This window comes from Ictidomys tridecemlineatus, chromosome 10, assembly GCF_052094955.1.
Source record: "Ictidomys tridecemlineatus isolate mIctTri1 chromosome 10, mIctTri1.hap1, whole genome shotgun sequence".
In the NCBI taxonomy this organism is placed as follows: domain Eukaryota; kingdom Metazoa; phylum Chordata; class Mammalia; order Rodentia; family Sciuridae; genus Ictidomys; species Ictidomys tridecemlineatus.
Window position 1 is genome coordinate 98033920 of NC_135486.1, and position 19837 is coordinate 98053756.

The 19837-nt window shown below is 40.2% G+C and overlaps 1 protein-coding gene across 1 annotated transcript; it reads left to right on the top strand.

Annotated features, from left to right (window-relative positions):
- Window positions 1–2852: 2852 nt before the first annotated feature.
- Window positions 2853–19069, top strand: LOC101978365 (phytanoyl-CoA dioxygenase, peroxisomal). Its single transcript, XM_078023518.1, has 9 exons — window positions 2853–3010; window positions 5333–5391; window positions 6821–6931; window positions 8681–8849; window positions 10620–10701; window positions 12045–12226; window positions 14758–14907; window positions 16565–16699; window positions 18754–19069. The coding sequence occupies exons 1-9, from the start codon at window positions 2936–2938 to the stop codon at window positions 18805–18807; spliced, it is 1017 nt and encodes a 338-aa protein (XP_077879644.1). The 5' UTR covers window positions 2853–2935; the 3' UTR covers window positions 18808–19069.
- Window positions 19070–19837: the final 768 nt, after the last annotated feature.

Here is a 19837-nt window from a genome sequence, read left to right on the forward strand (position 1 = left end):
TGATGGTCTTCTTCTCGTGCTCTTCTTCCCTAGTCTGTTCTTAATTACTCTCCTTATATCAAAGAAGACATTTGGCATTTGTTTTTTAGGGCTTGGCTAGCTTCGCTTAGCATAATCTGCTCTAATGCCATCCATTTCCCTCCAAATTCTATGATTTTGTCATTTCTTAATGCAGAGTAATACTCCATTGTGTATAAATGCCACATTTTTTTTATCCATTCGTCTATTGAAGGGCATCTAGGTTGGTTCCACAGTCTTGCTATTGTCTATCACTTGTTAACAAAATCAAGAAGCAAGTATTGGGCACTTTATTGTGTAGAGTTAATTTTTCAGTGCAATGAACTTAATGAAATATTGCTGTTTTCAGAAAAAATGCTTTGGGATTACAAATAATAAAGATGATGATTTAAGCATATTCAATAAGCTCCTTTCATTGAATCAGCTCTTTTTCCAGGCAAAAAAAATGTATTTTTTTGAAACCCAGTATGCACTGAGATAAACACCCCTCTCCCAGTAAACCCACCACCCTTTCCCAGTAAATCTACCATCTCCTACTTTCATGCCATGAGAGATTTCCAATGTGTAGTACATTGTGTAGTACATTCACATTTGGTGAAAGGAGTAAAAAGGACATCATGGGACCAAAATTAGGATGGGTCCTCATTCTCTGATTCAGGATTCCTTCCAAGACTTCTTCAACCTAGCAACTCTCCTTCAAAAACACAATATTTTTTCCTTTGTTTTTAAGGAATGTAAACAAGAGTAACTTCCCCTGTATTTCCTATTAAGCAGGGTAATTGAAAGCCTTTAGCATTTATGAATGAAACCTAAGCTGTTTCGAGGAACAGGGACATTTTAAGATTCTTTAGCCTGAATTGGGAGTGAGCCTGGACTGGGGATTAATTCCAATATAGCATTGTATTTTTATACCACTTGAGGGCAGCAAGGAGATATAGTCCTTATTTTAAAAATTCTAGTGAAGACTTCATTAAGAAAGAAACAACCTAGTGCCTTTCCTGTCATTCTGCTCAGCACAGGTTTTCCTACGTCTTGTGTTTCCACATTTGTTATTTTCTTAGCCACATATGGAAAGGAGTGAAGGCAAGAGAATCATTAAGAGGGCCTAAGAAAACTGGTTCTAGAATGGTAGGAATTAAAATGTAAATAAGGAATGCCAGTGCAAACACCATGCAGAGGGGACTGCTTTGATCTAGAATGAACTTTCAACTAGTTTCAGCATAATTTGTTCCTCCTGCCTGGGCCTCCTCAGTTGTTATGATTACAACCACATGTGCAAACATCCTACTCGAATGCTATTGACAAACCAAACTTCACCAGGGAAAAGAGCACACTTTATCAGTCCCCGTGTGCATCTGTGAGTGAAAGCCAACTCTTCTGTTAGGAACATGCAATTCTCATTTCATCTGTGTCCTTTCTATCCATTAGTTCACATAGCAATTTGTAGGTACACACTCTGTAGTGGGAAGGGGAATGACGGCAGGATGACTAGGGCTGTTTTTCACCCATGCGCACCCTCCTTGTGAAGTGTGGGAGCAAACCTCTGCTGGAACATCCATTGACAGAACTCTTTTCAATTTACTGAACTGACACATCATCCCCAGTCAATGCTAATTATCCTTTCCCATTTCCCCTAGCCAGGGTCACCACATTCTACCTCCTGACTGTATGAATTTGGTTACTTTAGGGACACTCAGATACAAAGTATTTGTCTTTTCCTGACAGGTTATTTCACTTAGCACAGTGTCCTAGGTTCTTCCATGCTGTGGCATGTGTCAGAACGTCCATCCTTTTAAAAACTGAATAATATTCCATGGTATGTCTATATGGACCTCTGCTCATTGACTTCTCCATTGTGGGTTGCTTTCCTCCTTTTAGACTGTGAACAGTTCGGCTGTGAACATGAATGAGAACCTGCTTTCCATTCTTGAAGTATCTTTTGGCTTTCAATTCCAGAAATGAAATTGCTGGATAATAAGGAAGTTCTTTTTTTTCCCCCGGGGGTGGTGGTGGTGGTGTGTTGAATTCAGGGGCACTTAATCACTGAGCCACATCCCCAGTCCTTTCTCTGTATTTCATTGAAATTTCAAAATTTATTTTATTTCCTTCTGTGAGCAGGACTCTAGACTCTAGGACACAGGTGAAGAATGTCATGGGAAAGGCATAAAGAACCCAAAGGTGAAGGCCAAAGGGTAGGCCGTTTTCCAGTGGCTGATGTTCCCTCTGAACAAACACATAATACCTTATGGGCTGATGGTCACCATGTACTATGGCACTGTCACCAAATTACATAAAGACTCCATTAAAGACATGATAGCAAGTTTACAAGGAACAAAATTCTGGAAGTAACTCCATGCTAAAGAACTAATGAGAGAGCAGATGCAATGCCAATCATCTGCAGGTCTTACAACAAGATGTTACAAAGAGATCTTCCTAAAGAACTTTTAGTTCTGTAAAAAAAAATTCAAATTTTGCTAGACTTTATCACAATTTTCTGGAAGTCATTTATTTAATACACTTAAGGGGGAGGGGCAGGCAAACTAATATTTTGGGCTGGATTCGCAGTAAATTAAATCTCTTTGGAACAGCAGGACAGATTTTTAGGGATAAACCTTTGGATTATACTGGTTTAGCAGTGGAGAGAAGAGTCGCGAGGATGGCTGGTTGTTGATGGACTGAAGCTATGATCATCCAGGGAGGGTCCCTGTGGATTAGAAACAGCGCGCAGGAGAAGAAGGAGCCCAGGTGCCAGGGGACCCAGCTGACCCGGGGTCCTGGGAGTCTCTCCGCCGGGCCCGGGAGGCGGAGCCTGGGAGTCGCGCAGGGCAGCTGCGCCTTCCCTCTCTCGCCAGGAGGCGGGGCGGCCCGGAAATGAAGTGGAGCCCGGGCCCCGCGGGTGGGTGTCCTCGCCGCCGCCATGGAGCAGCAGCGGGCCGCCACTCGCCTGCGGATGGTTCTGGGGCACCTCGGCCGTCCTTTGGCCGGTGCCGTGGTATCCTTTGGGCTGGGCTGGGCTCCGTCCAGATGGAGCACAGCAGCCTAGTTCTTGGGGGTGGCCCGGGCCTAGGTGGTGGCCTCCAGGGCGCAGGAGGGACACTTCGCATGCCCTTTTTGACCCTCCGCTCTGCTATCCCTGCAAAGGTGACATCTCAAACTGGCGCCCGCGAGCGGGGTGGAGGCTGGCCCCCACGCCCTCAAGGGCTTCTTTCCTGGCGATTGGTACAGGACCCTCCTGGTTTCCGTGGCAGCTATCGCGTCGCTCCACCTTTCTGGTCCTTCTTAGAGAGGGGGTGGGTCCCAAAGGAGGCCTTGCCATAGTCAGCTGCCTTGTCATTTTCTGCACTGAGTGTGCACGACCTCTGCGAATGAATATCTGGAGACCAAAAAATGCCCCAGGACAATCATACAGAAGCATAGAGCTGACTGGAAGGGACTTAGAGGACAGGCCACTAGAATGGTGGAATCCTCTCTCAGCCTCAGCTTCTGGTTGCTCCTCTTGCTAGTGGAGCTCTGTGCTCTGTGGCAGCCTCTGGTGATCTGGGGACCCTGGCAGTGTCTGCTTTGGTGTTTGGAAAAGGATTTAGAATCCAGCACCTGGGTTGTCCTTGAGTCTTCAGAAGTGAATGCCAGCAGGGTGTGTGTGCCAGGTTATAGGGGAGGAACAGATCCAGAAATGTGTGAGTGTGAATAGGACCCACTAATCAAATCGGTTTCTTGAACTGCTTTTGCCTGCTCACTTTAAGCCTTCTCATTCAGAGAGTGCTTTGGGAAGCTCTGTAGGAACTGCCTGGAGTTTTTCCTTAGGCCAGTAGCCTCTCTCTTTTTTTTTTTTTCTGCTTTTTGTTAACATCCTGACATCTCTCCTAAGGTTGAGTCTAATAGCTGTGTCTTGGACTTTCAGTGTTGTTCTTCCCAGTGGGTTTCCAAGCAGCAACATGGAAGAACATTGCCAGTTTAAACTTTGTCCATAGGATGGTAAAGTGGTAAAGAGACTCCAGGAGAGGATGTCAGTACATTTTACAGTGGTAGAACAGTGAGAAACAGAGAATAAAAGAAATTAAAAATTTGAATTATTTAACTATACCAGTGTTTGTCATAGTGTGGTCCATAGACCAGTGGCATCTGTGTTCCCTGGGAATTTTTCAGAAGAATTTGTTAGAAAAGGAATTTTGCTGTGCAAGTTAGCTCAGTAGGTTTAATTTGGTGATAGAAGACTTACCTAGTACTGCAGGGCCCTGGGTTTCATCCCAGGAGTGGTGGGGAATGCAAATTCTAAGGCTCAATTCAACTCAGACTGCAGAATCAGAATCTAGAGGTGTTGCCCTGAGGTCTCCTATATATTCTGTTTCTGATGCAGGCTAAATACTGAGAGTTGTGATAAACTGGGACTGGATATATTTAGGAGTATAATTAGGATTTCTTGGTTCAGCCTCTCATTGATTTGTTTTTCATCTTTGTCATTCTGGGAATGGAACCCAAGGTGTGGTGCAAGTGTTCTACCACTAAGCTAAATCCCAACCCTCTTGATATATTTTTTTTTAAATGGATTTCCTGACCCTGCTATTGCTGAGCTTAGAGAATAGATTTTTGATATTTTTTTTTTTCCCATATCAGCACTGTTGAGTTTAGCTTTCTGTGATGATGAAATATTTCATTCCTGGATTGTGCAATATAGTAGCCCCAGCCACATGTGGTTATTGAGCCATTGAAATATGTCAAATTAGGATTCGTGCAGGTGAGGGACTGCATTTTAACATTCAATTAATTTCAGCTTAAATAGCCAGAGGTGCCTGGTGACTATGATCTTGGACAACACTGACCAAGATTTATAGTGAATGTTTCCTTTAGTCTTAGACTTCTTAAAGACTTGTGACAATTTTTTTCCAGCCTTCATTGTTTCTTAGAATGGTATATTTTGGAATAAGGATTAATCATTCTTGAAGTATAACATGTCGTGTGTGTGTGTGTGTGTGTGTGTGTGTGTGTGTGTTTAAAGAAGATAAGTTGAAATGGGAAATTAAAAACATGTAACTCATTATTCTACTAGTTAAATCATTTGTAAACTTTTTAGTGTTTTCCATTCATTTGCATATCACTATAAAGTCCCTGATATTCTCACCACCTCCTCAGATTATTGTGACAATGAGACAAAGTGATATAAATGAAAGAACTTAAAGCAGCAGTGTGCGCCTGTCGGGGTGATGTGGGAAACCTGAGCACCTGGTTCCTGTGAGAACCACCCCAGAGAAGGTGGATGTTTCTAGACAAGTTTGACTCCCAAATTTTACTTTGTTCACCTTAATTCACTGGTTAGGTAGCTTCCCCGACTTCAGGGCCTATTGCCCCTGCCAGTTTCCATCCTCAGCAATTCCAGTAAGTAGATGTAATTTTAATTGGTTTCCTTACTATGTATATAAATGCTTTTCCAGTGTTAGCTTGGATATGATATGCAATATACCATGTTGCCTGATTAAAATTTATTATACACATTCTCTCTTTCCAGGATTGTTCTAATTAGTAGAATTGTGATTGTTTTTGAAGACTTTGACTTTAATTTTCTATATTTATTCTTAAATTCAGAAAGAAGGAAAAATACCAGAAAATGTATAATCTGAGTTTTGAAAATGGAACCACGAGTTATCACAGTTAAATTAGTTTATAATTAAGTTAAACTGAAATATTAGCTAATTTTTTGGTTTACAATATACATTTCTACTTTTTCTTCATATCCTTCTTTTTCTTTTTCTTTCTTTCTCCTCCTCCTCCCCCCTCCCCCTCCCCCTCCTCCTCTTTTTAATATTTTTGAGTTGTGGGTCTTGTATGTTGCCCAGGTTGTTTTGCACTCCAGGGCTCAGGCAATCTTCCTGCCTCAGCTTCCTGAGTAGCTGGAATTATAGAAGTGTGTATACCACACCTGGCAGGTTTACTATCTTTTTCTGAGTGTGTATGTTGATTAAACCCATAATGGTTTACTACTGAACTGTATCCCCAGTCCTTTTGATTTTTTATTTTGAGACAGTGACTGTCTAAGATGCTTAGGGCCTCCCTTAATTGCTGCGGCTGGATTAGAACTTGTCATCCTCCTCCTTCAGTCTCCTGAATCTCTGGGATTACAAGCCCACATCACTGTGTTCACCCAGGTGTATTATCTTCAATCACCTTTAAAGGGAAGGCCTTGACCCTCATTAATATTGTTATAGTCAAAGTTCTATCTTAAGAGACAGATGATTTGTATTCGCTTGTTTGTTGAACTCTCATTTAGCTTTTGTTTACTTTGATTACTTCTGAGAATGTATTAAGTTGAAAATATAAAATTTATTGGATTAGTTCCCCAACTGAAAACCATATATGTGCACTCTACAAAAAGTTCAAAATCAGAGAAATAGAGGGAATTGTTTTAAAAAAAATCACCCAAAATTCTATTATTCAAAGACAATCACTATTTGGCAAAATGTTTTTCACTTTTTTTTTGGTGTGTGTCTCAGCAGTTATCTTTTCACAAATAATGTCATGTCTATATCATTGTAATCATTTTATTATCATTTGAATTTTCCACACTCTTGTGTCCTTCAGTTTTAATGCTCCATCAAGTAGGTATGTCAGTCATTAATTTTTCTTTTATTACTGTACATTTTGTGACCATTGTTGATATTTTGGACCTGAAGTTTTTCAAACATTTTAAGATCATTTTCTTAAAGACTTATACTAGAGCTATTGGATCAAAGACTTCTTGGGTTCTTGGTACATAATGTTAGGTTGTAATATAAAATTTGTACTAATTTGGTGCCTTTTTCTCCTATAGGTATACTTTGGATAATGATGTGCTAAGCCTGGAACAGAGAAAATTTTATGAAGAAAATGGATTTCTTGTTATTAAAAATCTAGTACCCGATGCTGATATTCAACGCTTTAGGTGCAGAAATACTCTTGCTTATTTTACACACAAAAAAATGTTTTATGGCAGTTATGTCATTTGCAGGGAAAAGGGTGGAACTGGAGGATATCATTTAAGTGCAGTAAGTAAGATTCCGAAAGTCAAGGGTCATTGTTTCCTTTCATATGTGGAAACCAGAGAGAAACAAGGGGGTAAAAAGAGGTCTTATGAAAACAGAAGGAAGATCAGTAGAGTATAGGAAAGGGGTCCATGGGATGGAAGAGGGGAGGAAAAGGAGAGGTGCTGGGGAATGAAACTGACTAACAGATACTCTGTGTAAGTGTGAATATATCACAATGGATTCTACTATTAGGTATAATTGTAATAGAAGAATAAAAATTCATAAAATATGTATGTCATGTATGTGATGGGAGTACATGTTAGATTAGCCTCTGCATGTTCAGGTATTTTGAGTGATGTGGTTTGTTGGGATGTGTTTAGAAGCATGGGCTCTGGAGCCAGAATTTCTGGCCTTAATCTCAGCTTTACCACTTAACATGGTGTGTCCCACAGACATTTTAAGGTCATTTTCTTAAAGACCTACAACTAGAAGTATTGGACCAAAGAGTATGAACTAAGTTTTCCATACCTGTGTGTATTCCTCTGTAAAATGGGCATAGTAATAGCACTGATCTGGCATTATTATTGGGACAAGATAAGGTAAAATATATGGAGAGCACTGTGAACAATGCCTGGTATAAGGTAGGTGCTATAGGAGTATTTGCTATTACAAGCCAAGCATCACTTATCAGAAAATTTGATATACGAATCATTGAGCACCAAGATGATGTCATAAGGGGAAAATTCCATGCCTGACCCATGTGATGGTCTTGGCCACAATACAGATACACTAAAAACTTTGTATAAAATTGCCTTTAAGCTATGTGTATAAGGTATAGAGGAAGCATAAAGTAATTTGGGGATGAGTCTTAGTGTCATCTCCAGGACATCTCATTATTATTTTTGTTATTAAGATTATTATTATTTTCAGCCAGGCGAGGTGGCACACACCTGTAATCCCAGCGGCTCGGGAGACTGAAGCAGGAGGATCCTGAGTTCAAAGGCAGCCTTAGCAATGGCGATGCACTAAGCAACTTAGTGAGACTTGTCTCTAAATAAAATACAAAATAGGGCTGGGGATGTGGCTCAGTGGGTGAGTGCCCCTCAGTTCAATCTCTGGTACCAAAAACAAACAAACAAAAAGGTTATTATTGTTTTTAGTGCTTGAGATTGAACCCAAGAAAACTTTATCATGAAGTTCCATTCCCAGTCCTTTGTATATTTAATTTTCAGACAGTCTTGAAATTGAATAGACTGGTCTCAAATTTACTATCCTGCAGTCACTTCTCTGGGATAACAGGCATGCTCTATCATAATCAGCTCATTATGTACATGTCTATATTCCCCAAACCAAAAAATATCTGAAATCTGAAATATTCTAGTTCTAAGTATTTCAGATAAGAGATATTCACCTTGTATTATTACAGTGTAATCATGAAAATGTCTTCCTACTGAGGTGTTAAACAAAGCAATATTATCATTCTGGCAGTGGATTTCAGCTAGGAGACCACGATTTCTGAGTTGGCCATTTCCTCCTCCCTGCCTCACTAGGCCTGAGGGCTGACTAGGTAGAAACTGCTCCTGAATCTGCAGCTATTTACACAGGTCAGGGTCAACCAGGGGCTTAGAGCAGAGGTCATGACATTGTTTGTATATTTAATTTTCTAGGGTTGAATTTGAAAAGATCTGCAGAGAGGAGTCGAAACCAGTAGGACTGATGGTAATGAGAGATGTGTCCATTGCAAAATCAGAATATAGTCCAAGTGAGAAAACAATCTCGAAGATCCAAGATTTTCAGGAAGATAAGGAGCTCTTTAGATTCTGCACTCTCCCAGAGGTTAGAGACTACTAACCTTTGGTTTCTCCTTCATAGCCAGCCTGGAGGTCTGCCCCAAGATCTACTGGTTGTCCTGGATTTAATCCCCTTCTACTCATGGTGCTAGCATGGTGGCTTTCAGATTGAGGTGATTTTGCTTCCCAGTGGATACTGGCAATGTGTGAAGACTTCCTGGTGATGATAACCTCACAGTGGGTACACTAGTGGCTTCTAGTGGGTAGGGACCAAAGATGTTGGTAATGGGGTCTGACATCCTATGACGCCCTCTCCCCCAAGAATTATCCCAACCAAGATACCAGTAGCATCAAGATAGTGAAATGCTGCTGTGGAGTGTGCTAATTATCTTTTGTTAAGAAAGATAGGAATTTTCTGTTAAAGAGGAACAGCTGTTCCAAGACTCAATATCAACAGGGGTAAAACTGTGAGGCTGTATTTGTAAATGTATTGACTTTTCTATTTGTTTCATATATCGGGTTGATGGAATGATTTTGCTTTTTAAATTCAAATTAGTTTTTTTTTTTTAAATTTGTAGTTGTAAATGGATACAATACCTTTATTTTATTTATCTACCTTTATGTGGTACTGAGGATAGAACCCAGGGCCTCACATTTGCTGGGCAAGCACTCTACCACTAAGCTACAACCCCAACTCTTAAATTAGTTTTTATTTAATTTTATTTATTTATGGTACTATGGATTAAACTCTGGGGCACTTTATCGCTGAACTATACTTCCAACCTTCTTTATTCTTTGTTTTGAGAAAGAGTCATGCTGTGGTTGAGGCTGGCCTTGATTTTCCTACCTTAGCCTCCCAAGGAGCTGGGATAACAGGCATATGTCACAAGGCTTGGCCTAAATTAGGGTTGTTTTTGTTTTTGAAATTATTTTTCTTTAAGGGTATTTCTCATATATATATATTTCTCATATTTTATATATATATAAAATCTCCTAAGCAGTGCAGAAGGCACAACATGAGAAGCAGATTCTTTCTACTGAAGCTCTGTTTGCTGTGAGCGCTTTGTGCATTCTTCTGAAATTAGTTCCTGCATCCTCAAGTGTATTTGTACACTCCCACCTTTTAGCACCATGTTTTCCTAACCACTTGTTTAAAATAGGTTTGAAAGAGACTTTCCATATAGCACTCATGGAAAATCATAACCAGATGTTATTAGACAGTTTTACTCCTGAGGACAGATAGCACAGGTAAATCACCTGTGATGTCCCACCCAGCATCCTGGAGAGAAGGCCAGGGAAAATGGCCCCCAACCATCCCATGCTGTGATGGGATAGTTCTCACCTCTCATGCTGTGGTGGGAATAGAAGTCTGCAGGTGGATCATAGATAGCACTTGAAGCCAGAACTATCTCATGGTGAATGAAGCACTATCATCCGTGACGTTCAGATTCCCTACTTTCCTTTCTTCTCAAGGGACTAAAACTCCATGGGGACAGGGACCTTCTTTTCTTGTTCACTCTTGGTTCTCCTCTGGCCATTACTCTGCTTGGTTCATGAACCTGAGGGAAGAGTTGTTGAGAGAATGACCACACTCATTGGATTATTCTCCAGGCATGCTCAAACAGTCATATTTAATTTGTAGTGTTGGAAATTTAGAATGGTTTCCAACTCTGAGGTATACATGCTTGGCAAGATTGCAAAATACCAGTTGATGTTTATACTGTTGTCAGTTTGATTCTTGTGTGGACACTTTATGCCCCTTGCCTATACTTCTGATTTCCCATGAGGTTGTTTTTCTTCTTCTTCCTTTTCTTAGATTCTCAAGTATGTGGAGTGCTTCACTGGACCCAATATCATGGCGATGCACACAATGCTGATTAACAAACCTCCAGATACTGGTAAAAGGCTCTTATTTGTTAAAGAGAGGAAAGAAAAAAAGATTGTGTAATTAAAATATGTAAAGTTGTTGTTCCAGTAAGGTGTGTAACCAAATTCTTTTGGTTGAGTGAATTTGAGTGCTTTTGTTTAAGTCTTAAAAGAGTTCATGTTATACCAACTTTGGAGTATGTGATGATATTTCAGATATGTTATTGCTAAATTTTCAAATGATTGGCTGTCTGAAGTGGCAGTTTAAGAAATGTGACTGTTCTTGTATCATAGACTCCTTCTGTTCAACATCTCTGATCTTTACCCACCATTCTTAGCCAGGATCACATGGATTCTGCATTCCTAATCTGAAGATATCATTATTAGCAACATGATGAAAGCTATTACTACAAGTCACATTCACCTTGTGGTGCCTTGTGCTTGTCAAACCTATATCTAAGTCCTCAATGAGACACCAATTCTTAAGTAGATCCCAGGTGTCTGCCTTTTAATACCATCCCCAGAGATTCTACTGCAGGTGGCTCTCAGACCACATGGAGAGATTTTTCTGTAACAGTAACAGAAATCAACCATGAATGGCTTTATTCTTTTCTACTTTTAGTTCCTTCTGAGAGCTGGGCGATTTTTATATGATAAGACTGAAGCTCAGGGTTACTAAATGTCTTCCTCCATGGATGTCCTGCCTGGGGAGATAAAGTAGTTGGGGAACCAAGTTCTAAGCTCAAACTGGGGAAAATGTACTTGTGGTCAATGAATCTGAATGGATACTGACAGTACACAGGATGCCTGTGAATTAAGACCTCTAAGGGAACTGTTTTTGGCATCAGCCACTTTGAAGCGGACCTCAAATTTGACTCTGTAACTTTATCTTCAATTTAGTTCATCCAGCTTTTTTTGTTTTTAATTCCTACTGCCTACTAGCTCTGTGCCAAATTCAGAGTGACAGAGGAATAAAGCACAACAGAAATGATGAAGTATATGCAGCTCCCTAGAAAAGAGAGTAAGCACCCAGCAACCAGAAACTCAGAAGAAAGTATAGATTCCAAGCCCCATGTTGACTGCTATATTTGTTTGGTTCTGTTCTCTTGGAACTGATTTTCCATAATGGAAACCACACAGTGTTTGATGTGGTTGTTTTTTGCAAGGGAAGGTCAATGTGTTATTTATTCAGGCAAAGAATAAGAATTCTGGGGCTGGGGATATAACCCAGTTGGTAGAATTCTCACCTTGCATGCATAAGGCCCTGGTTCAATCCCCAGCACAACACACACACATAGATACACACATACACATACACACAATAAAAATAAGAATTGTGAGGCTCAAGCTCCTTTTGACAGCAGGCTCATTTCAGGCAAGAAGACTTCCCGGCACCCCTTGCACCAGGATCTGCACTATTTCCCCTTCAGGCCCAGCAATCGCATTGTTTGTGCTTGGACTGCTATGGAGCACATTGACCGGAACAACGGCTGTCTGGTTGTCCTCCCAGGCACCCACAAAGGTTTCCTGAAGCCACATGACTACCCCCAGTGGGAGGTAGGTCTGTCTTACCACTGAGTCTGGATCAGAATCTCTTTCACTGTTGTAATTTTACATCAGGTGCAAAAAGCTTAGAAATGAGACTGCTTTCCTTTCTCAGCAAAGCATTGACCTGAAATTTGCAATTAGGATCAGAGGGAGTTCAAGGACATCAGATCAAATATTCATTGTATTTTTCTTTCATCATGGGTGTGAAAGCCAGCTAGATTGGGGACCTGTGTTGGAGAGGCTAAGATCTGAGATGGTGAGGCCTGATGGCAGAGGTCAGACATCAACCCCTCAACTCTGGTGTGTGTGAAGTGCCCGCTGACTGAGGCTCTCAGAGTAGAGGAAGGGAGGGAGGGATTGTCTCCTTGTCCCTGTGAGGACCAGCAGGGGCTCAGGGGTGGGAGGGGGTGATTGAGCTGAGCCTTGAAGGACAAGGTAGATTTTCTATCGCAAAAAGGCTCCTTGGAGGCATCAGAGTTATTGACAAGCTCAGATCTCACTGTGGAGTAGGAAAGATTGAAGGTTATCCCAGTTCTGATGGGCTGGGGGTGGAGGCACATGTTAGGAAGCAGAAGAGGGAGGAGAGCCTGGAAAGCTATGTTAGGTCAGGATTAAAAAGTACTTTAACACTTGGAGGTTACATGAAGAAAATGGGGTTGTTCCCTTTTTAGGAAGCAGCAAGAGCTTTTAATTTCTAATAATATGGGGTTTTGTCATATAATAGATGGCACATATTTTCAGTGTATAATTTAATCATTTTGACACACACACACACACACACACACACACACACACACACACACACACACATACCTGGCATCATAATCAAGAGGATATTTTCTATCTCCTGCCTCAGGCAAGAACTCACCTCCTTTCTGTTCCTATTGATTAATTTGCATTTTATAAAATGTCGTGTAAGTCTAATCATGTGGCATATATTTTTTTTTGAGTAATTGCTGTTGCACAGCATAGGTATTTAGAGGCTCAGGAAACCTGACTCATGTCTCAGTAGCTTGTTCCTTTTCATTCCTGAGTAGTATTCTGAGGCATGGCTGAACAATGGTTGGTTTATCCATTCAAATGTTGATGCTGAAAAGCTATTATGTGCTTCTGCACCCATGAATGATGAGTCTGAGGCATGATTCATGATTTCCAGGAGGTGTAGGAGCTCAGAGGCAGCAAAACCAGAGAGAAGATTCTCAGCCTTTTTGATGCTAGACCAGAAGATCCTGAAATCCCCAAAGATGGTCAGAATGGAAAGGGCAGCTATGGTGAGCAAGGAGACTGAGTCTTGCTTCTGTAGGATGTGAAGGCTGTGGCTTCAAGGGCTTTTCTCTCCAAATTCTTGCACTACTGATTGTGTTCTGTGGAAATATTTGAGTCTGAATCCTGATATAAAAGTGGAAATGATGAAATTCACCAGTTAAGTTCAGGGACAGGCAAGGGTTGGTGCAATCCTAAGGAGGCTGTGGCTGATTGAGCAGAAGGGAATGGCATCCAAGGCTATGGGAGCAGACTGGTGTCTGAGATGCTGCTGAGATTCACAGCAGTGGCAGTGGAAGGTCTGCTTAGCTTAGCAGGGGTCAATATGCACCTTGGCCAGGAAAGAAGGGCACGGGGTCAAAGTCACAATGTGAAGCACAATGACAATGGTAATTGCCGAAAAGAATACTCTTAGCTGAGGAATGGGACACTTCTGCCCAGATGCATAAAGGCTCATCAATGTAGTCACTTTTCATTTTAGTTTCTATAATAAGGACATACACATTTCCTAGAGTTCTGACTACTTTTGGAAATAGTTATCAACAAACACAGTATTTAAACTTACTTTTCTCTTTTTATTCTGAATATGACATAAGTCCTTTGAGCTTCGAAAAATTGAGCATATTCTCCACTTGGTTTGGGGAGAATAATTAGCCTCTCTAAAATACCCTGATTAATACAAGAATGATGTGAACACAATTCTAGGTGAGGAGAATGTCAGGCTGCGGCAAGGATGTTAAGATTGAGGCTGTAAATTGCCTAAGAGAAAGATGTTCACTTGCATTCACCACAAGAGGCAGAACTGATCTAGATTATTGATAATTCAATGAGGAAGGGTAGGTAAAGTTCAACATTTTTTCATTTGGTCAAAAACCCCTTGAACTTATTAATAACCTGTGATTTTAATTTGTAGCATTGTTGGGGTTCAAACTCAGAGCCTTGCACATGCTAGGCAAGCCCTCCATCACTGAGCTATATCCTCCGCTCTTTGTACAAATCTTTATTTAAGTTTGCTAGTCTACCCTGAACTTGTGATGCCTGGCCTCAGCCTCCCAAGTAGCTGGGATCACAGGTGTGTACCACTGTACCTGCAGCAGATGATGTTTAAAAACCCAGACATATCACAGTCTTCTGCATTTTTTTTAAATTTAAGATTTTAATTTAGGTAAGTCTTTCTCTTGGAAGAAGTCAGAGAACCCTTGCTGTCCCTGCCAAGTCATACACAAAGCATTGGTTTCTTCCTCCACTGTAAACTGTGCCTGTCTCATGTGTTCCAGGGTGGAGTTAACGCCATGTTCCATGGGATCCAGGACTATGACGAAGACCATGCCCGAGTGCACCTTGTGATGGAGAAGGGAGACACAGTTTTCTTTCATCCTTTGCTCATCCATGGATCTGGTCGGAACCAAACTCAAGGATTCCGGAAAGTATGCATCCAGTTTTTAAAAGATGAGTTCAAAACAAAAAGTCATAGGTATAGTAACATGTAAAGATTTATGACTTTTCACTAAAGTGGACTGTTTTTTCCAGTTTACTTGCCAGAAAGTATATTTGCCTTTTTAGTGCTTTTGTTTGTTTGTTTGTTTTGTTTTGTTTTTGCTCTACTCTGTGAGAAGCTAGATGCCCTAACCTAAAAGCCAGGTGTCCTAAACCTGTTGCTCTTGAATCTTGGTCATTTGTGAAATTGCTTCAGAGCAGTAGCTCACCTTGCAGTGCACAGCTTCTGCTTTCTGAGGCAAAAACAATGGCTGAAATACTCAAATAATCACATTTGGAATTTAAATTGCTCAGGGTAACTAGAACAAGAAGAAAATTTATCATATTATTATTGGGAAAATAGTATTGATCTGAAGCAGAGGTCCTGAATTGGCTGCTCAAAATGAGATTTAGCACACAGCCATATTTATCCCCTTCCAATCTCATGTTTTAAATTAAATAATTTGGTCACATTTAAAAATGGACAGCATTCCTCACAATTTTTCTGATTTCTCACTTCTCTCAAATTCAGCAGATCTTATGGTATTGTCGGTTCACTTTTCCCCAAGATAACATGGTTGTCCATACTATTGAGGCTTCTTTAAGATTCAGTGGGGTTTCCAAATTTGTTCCCTGGTTCCCACTGATCCCTGTTCTAACCCTGAGTATAGGATTGCAGACTTCATTTATTTATATTTGCACCAGGTTCACCAGGGCCTGGCACAGGTTGATACAAGTTGGAACATTGCCTGAGGATGAAATTGAAGGGGCTACCAAAATCTCAGCCATCAAAATAAGTGGTGTTTTACTAAATCAATATTAATGCAAAACATCCATGCTGTCCTCAATGCCAAAAATTTAAGTAAAAGACAGGAAGTACCTGTACTAGAATAACTCTCTATGGGGGTGCAGGCACAAAGATGCAAATAGTGATGTCAGTTGTAGAATATTAATATTGCAATATTTCCATATTTTTCAGTTATTTTAATGTTCTGGAAGAATATTTACAATTATTTCCTAACAACTTGGATGTAGGAATATACAATAATTCTTTTTGTCTTGGGTCTTGATGTGGCTCTGCTTGGCACTGGACTTGCACAGAAATTTGAGGTTGGATCTGCACTTTAGAAGTTCAAAATTTTAGGCACAGCAGAAAGTTTTTATAAAAATTGCCATTTAGATAATAACCAGTCCCAAATTTTACTGGGTATCTAAGGTTTATGACTAAGAAGATGATGAACCACAGAGGGGTACATTCTTTTTTTAGGACATGGAGGTATACACTCATTGGGAAAACTTAAATGCTTAAAAATGTGAAGATCGGTTACTTACGTAGTTATGCCCCCTGTCCTACATATACCTTTAAAATATAAATAGTATAGCTAGGTAAAAAAAATATATTTTGTAATTTCTTAATTAGCCTTCAGTTGGGGATAGGATGGAGAGGCTGACCTACAAAGAGGCAGATTTGGGATGCCATGGAGTGTTCTGCCAGTTTAGATGTCAAATTCTGGGTGGAAGAATTGACTTTCTGCAAGGAGAACTCCTAGCTTGGATGTTGCATTCATGGGGTTCTTTTCTCCATTATCGATTGTTCACTTTGCACAGGCAATTTCCTGCCATTTCGCCAGCGCTGATTGCCACTACATCGACGTGAAGGGCACCATTCAAGAAAACATTGAGAAAGAAGTTGTGGGAATAGCAGACAGATTGCATGGAACTGAAAGTGGCTTAAACTTGAAGGTACACTTGCATGAAAAAACCAAGATGTTTGAAGTTTCTTGTTTTCATGTGCTTAATTCATTCCTAATTTAATTTGAAATGAAGGATAAGGGGAATTCTGTATGCATAGGAGCAAACTTAAAGGTTTGGGACTTCAATCGGGCCTCCTTCCTTGGCAAAGTATATTTTTATTAGGAAATCCAGTCAGACTCCACAGAGCAGTTCTGGGGTCAGTGTTCCTTTTGGTAAATGTGCATCTGGAGTTTTATGAGAGGCATAATGTGCATGGAGCAGAGATGAACACATCTAAGGGGGCATTAGACAGTGTTTCATGTGCTTTCCTAATTGATACACATCACTTGGAAAGTGTCTGTTTTTAAGTGGTGGATATTCCATGATGCTGATGAGCAGAAGGCAAATTATCAATCCAGGGAATTAAATAAACATCTTCACTTTATATAAAACACACATTTTAGGCCCTGAATCAAGAAGCGCTTCCTATTTTTTTTATTGGTATGAGATAATGATAATGCGGGCATGCCCCTTCCCCCAAGAGACTGAGAGTGATGACTCTGGGTCATCTAGGATGCTGTAAGGCTGAGCACATCAGAGGGATGTCACATTGCCACTGGGAACCTTTGGAACAGCTTTCCAGGGTGGAGAATCTTGCTTCTCCTTTTAGAACCTACCAATATGTCCCTTGTCTAAAAATGCTCCATGATTGGGGATTCAACCAAGTGAAATATTGGAAAAAATATTCAGAATATTAAACAATATTTGAAAAAAAATTGCATCTGTACTGAACATGTACAGACATTTTTTCCTAATCATTATTTCCTACCTAAAAACTACCTCATGTTTCTATTGCACCAGGTGCTGTAAGTAATCTAGGGGTGGTTTAAAATATATGGGAGGATGTACAGAGGTTATTTTATTGCAGGGACATGAGCACCCATGAAATTTGGGTAGCTGAGGAGTCCTGGAATATACATTACATTTGAAGTTTGTGAAGGTTGTCCTGAATGAACACCACTATTTTAGTATCTCATAAATTAGAGCTTATCAGATATATTTAGAGTAACAATAGAATAATAGAATAACAATACAAATTCATAATTCTAACTTATAAAAACACTTCCATGGGGCTGGGGTTGAGACTCAGCGGTAGAGTGCTCATCCAGCATGTGCAAGCACTGGGTTCAATCCTCAGCATCACATAAAAATAAATAAATAAAATAAAGGTATTGTGCCCAATTACAAATCAAAGAATTTGAAAAAACAAAAACACATCCATGTCCCATTTCTGATTTTCTTTACCAGAATGCAGTGAACACTTGTTGTAAAGGAGAAATCGGAGTCCCAGAGACTGGCCTAAGAAACAGAGCTAGATTTCAAAGTCAGGCCTAATTCTGAAATCATTCTTTTCACCATACCTTGCTGTATGCTCAGCAGTAAAAAAGAAACAAGAAATTAGAAGGTCTCAATTGCTTTATTAATTAATGCAGTAGGGTGCATTGTGGCACATGCCTGTAAACCCAGCTACTTCACAGTTGGGCTGAGGCAAGAGGATTGCAAGTGAGGCCAGCCTCAGCAACTTAGTGAGCCCCTGTCTCAAAATGGAAAATAAAAAGCCTGGGGATATGGATCAGTGGAGAGTGGCCCTGGGTTCCATCTCCAGTACCCTCTCCCCACACCAAGTAAGCCAGTATCCATGGTACAATTTTCACTACTCTGATCTCATCAGAGTTGCCACCTCAAAGTGGTTCAGGCAAGTAATAAAAAGACAAGCCAAGAGAAGGATCCTGGCTGCTATGACTCAGCATCACAGCCTACCCTCCTGGTGCATTACTGTGATCAGCGAGGCCGACAGCTTGGGGATCCACCAACTCCATGCAGTTAGCATTGTTTTAATTAAGAGAATTAATTGCAGTTTCAAAGCTTGTTTATTTATTACTCAATATAATCATCATAGCATTGTTTTCCTATTTAAGCATTTGTAGAGCCTAGAAATCTTTTGTGGGTAATAGGCCAATGGATGTGTTCCACACACTCATTCTGTTTGGTATTATTTCCAGGATATTTGGATGTTTCGAGCCCGACTTGTGAAAGGAGAAAGAATCACCCTTTGAAACAGTCCTTGATTATAACTCTTTCAAAGGAGATGAAAGAAACAAGGAGTCTAAGGAAAATGTTTTCATATGGGATGATGTAATGTTTTCTATCACTTGGTATCAGAATCAAGAAACACGCCTTGGGAACTTCATTTTGCAGAGTTAATTTTGCAGTGCAGTGATGTTATGTTAGTGGAAGTAAGAACAGTAAAATGAAATATAACTATTTTCAGAAAATCTGGTTTGGGATTACAACCAATAAATGTGGCATATGATTTAAGTATGTTCAATCAGTTCCTCTCATTGATTAGCTGTTTTTCCCGGCAGAAATGAATTCCCTGAAACTCAGAGTACACTGAGATGAGCGTGCCTCTCCTAGTAAAGCCAACACTTCCCCATTTAATGTCATGAGAGATTTCAAACTAGAACCATGTGTAGTACATTTACATTTGGTGAAGGGCATACCAGGGCCATTATGGGATCAAAATAAGGTGGGTCCTCATTCTCTGACCCAGGCTTCCTTCCAAGACTTCTTCAATCCAGCTACTCTCCTTCAAAACCAGAATATTTTTTCAAAAAATATCCTTTGTTTCTAAGGAATGTAGACAAGGGCACCTTCCCAGATATTTCCAGTTAAGCAGGGCAACTGAAAGCCTTTAGAATTTATGAATGAAACCTAAGCTTTTTTGAGGACCAGAAACATACTCTAGGCTGAATTGGGAGTGAGCCTGGACTGGGGATTTATTTCAATATAACACTGTATTTCTATACCAGTTGAGGAGTGCAACCACTCTGGAAAGAAGTATGGAGAGTCCTCAAGAAAACTAGGAAGCATTGGACCCAGTTATCCCACTCCTTGGTATATATCCAAAAGTTTTTAAATCAGCATACTACAATAATGTAGCCACATCAATATTTATAACAACACAATTCACAATATCTAGGCTATGGAACAAACCTATGTGCCCTTCAACAGATGAATGGATAAAGAAATTGTGGTAGATATGTACCATGGAATATTACTTAGCCATAAAGAAGACATTCACTT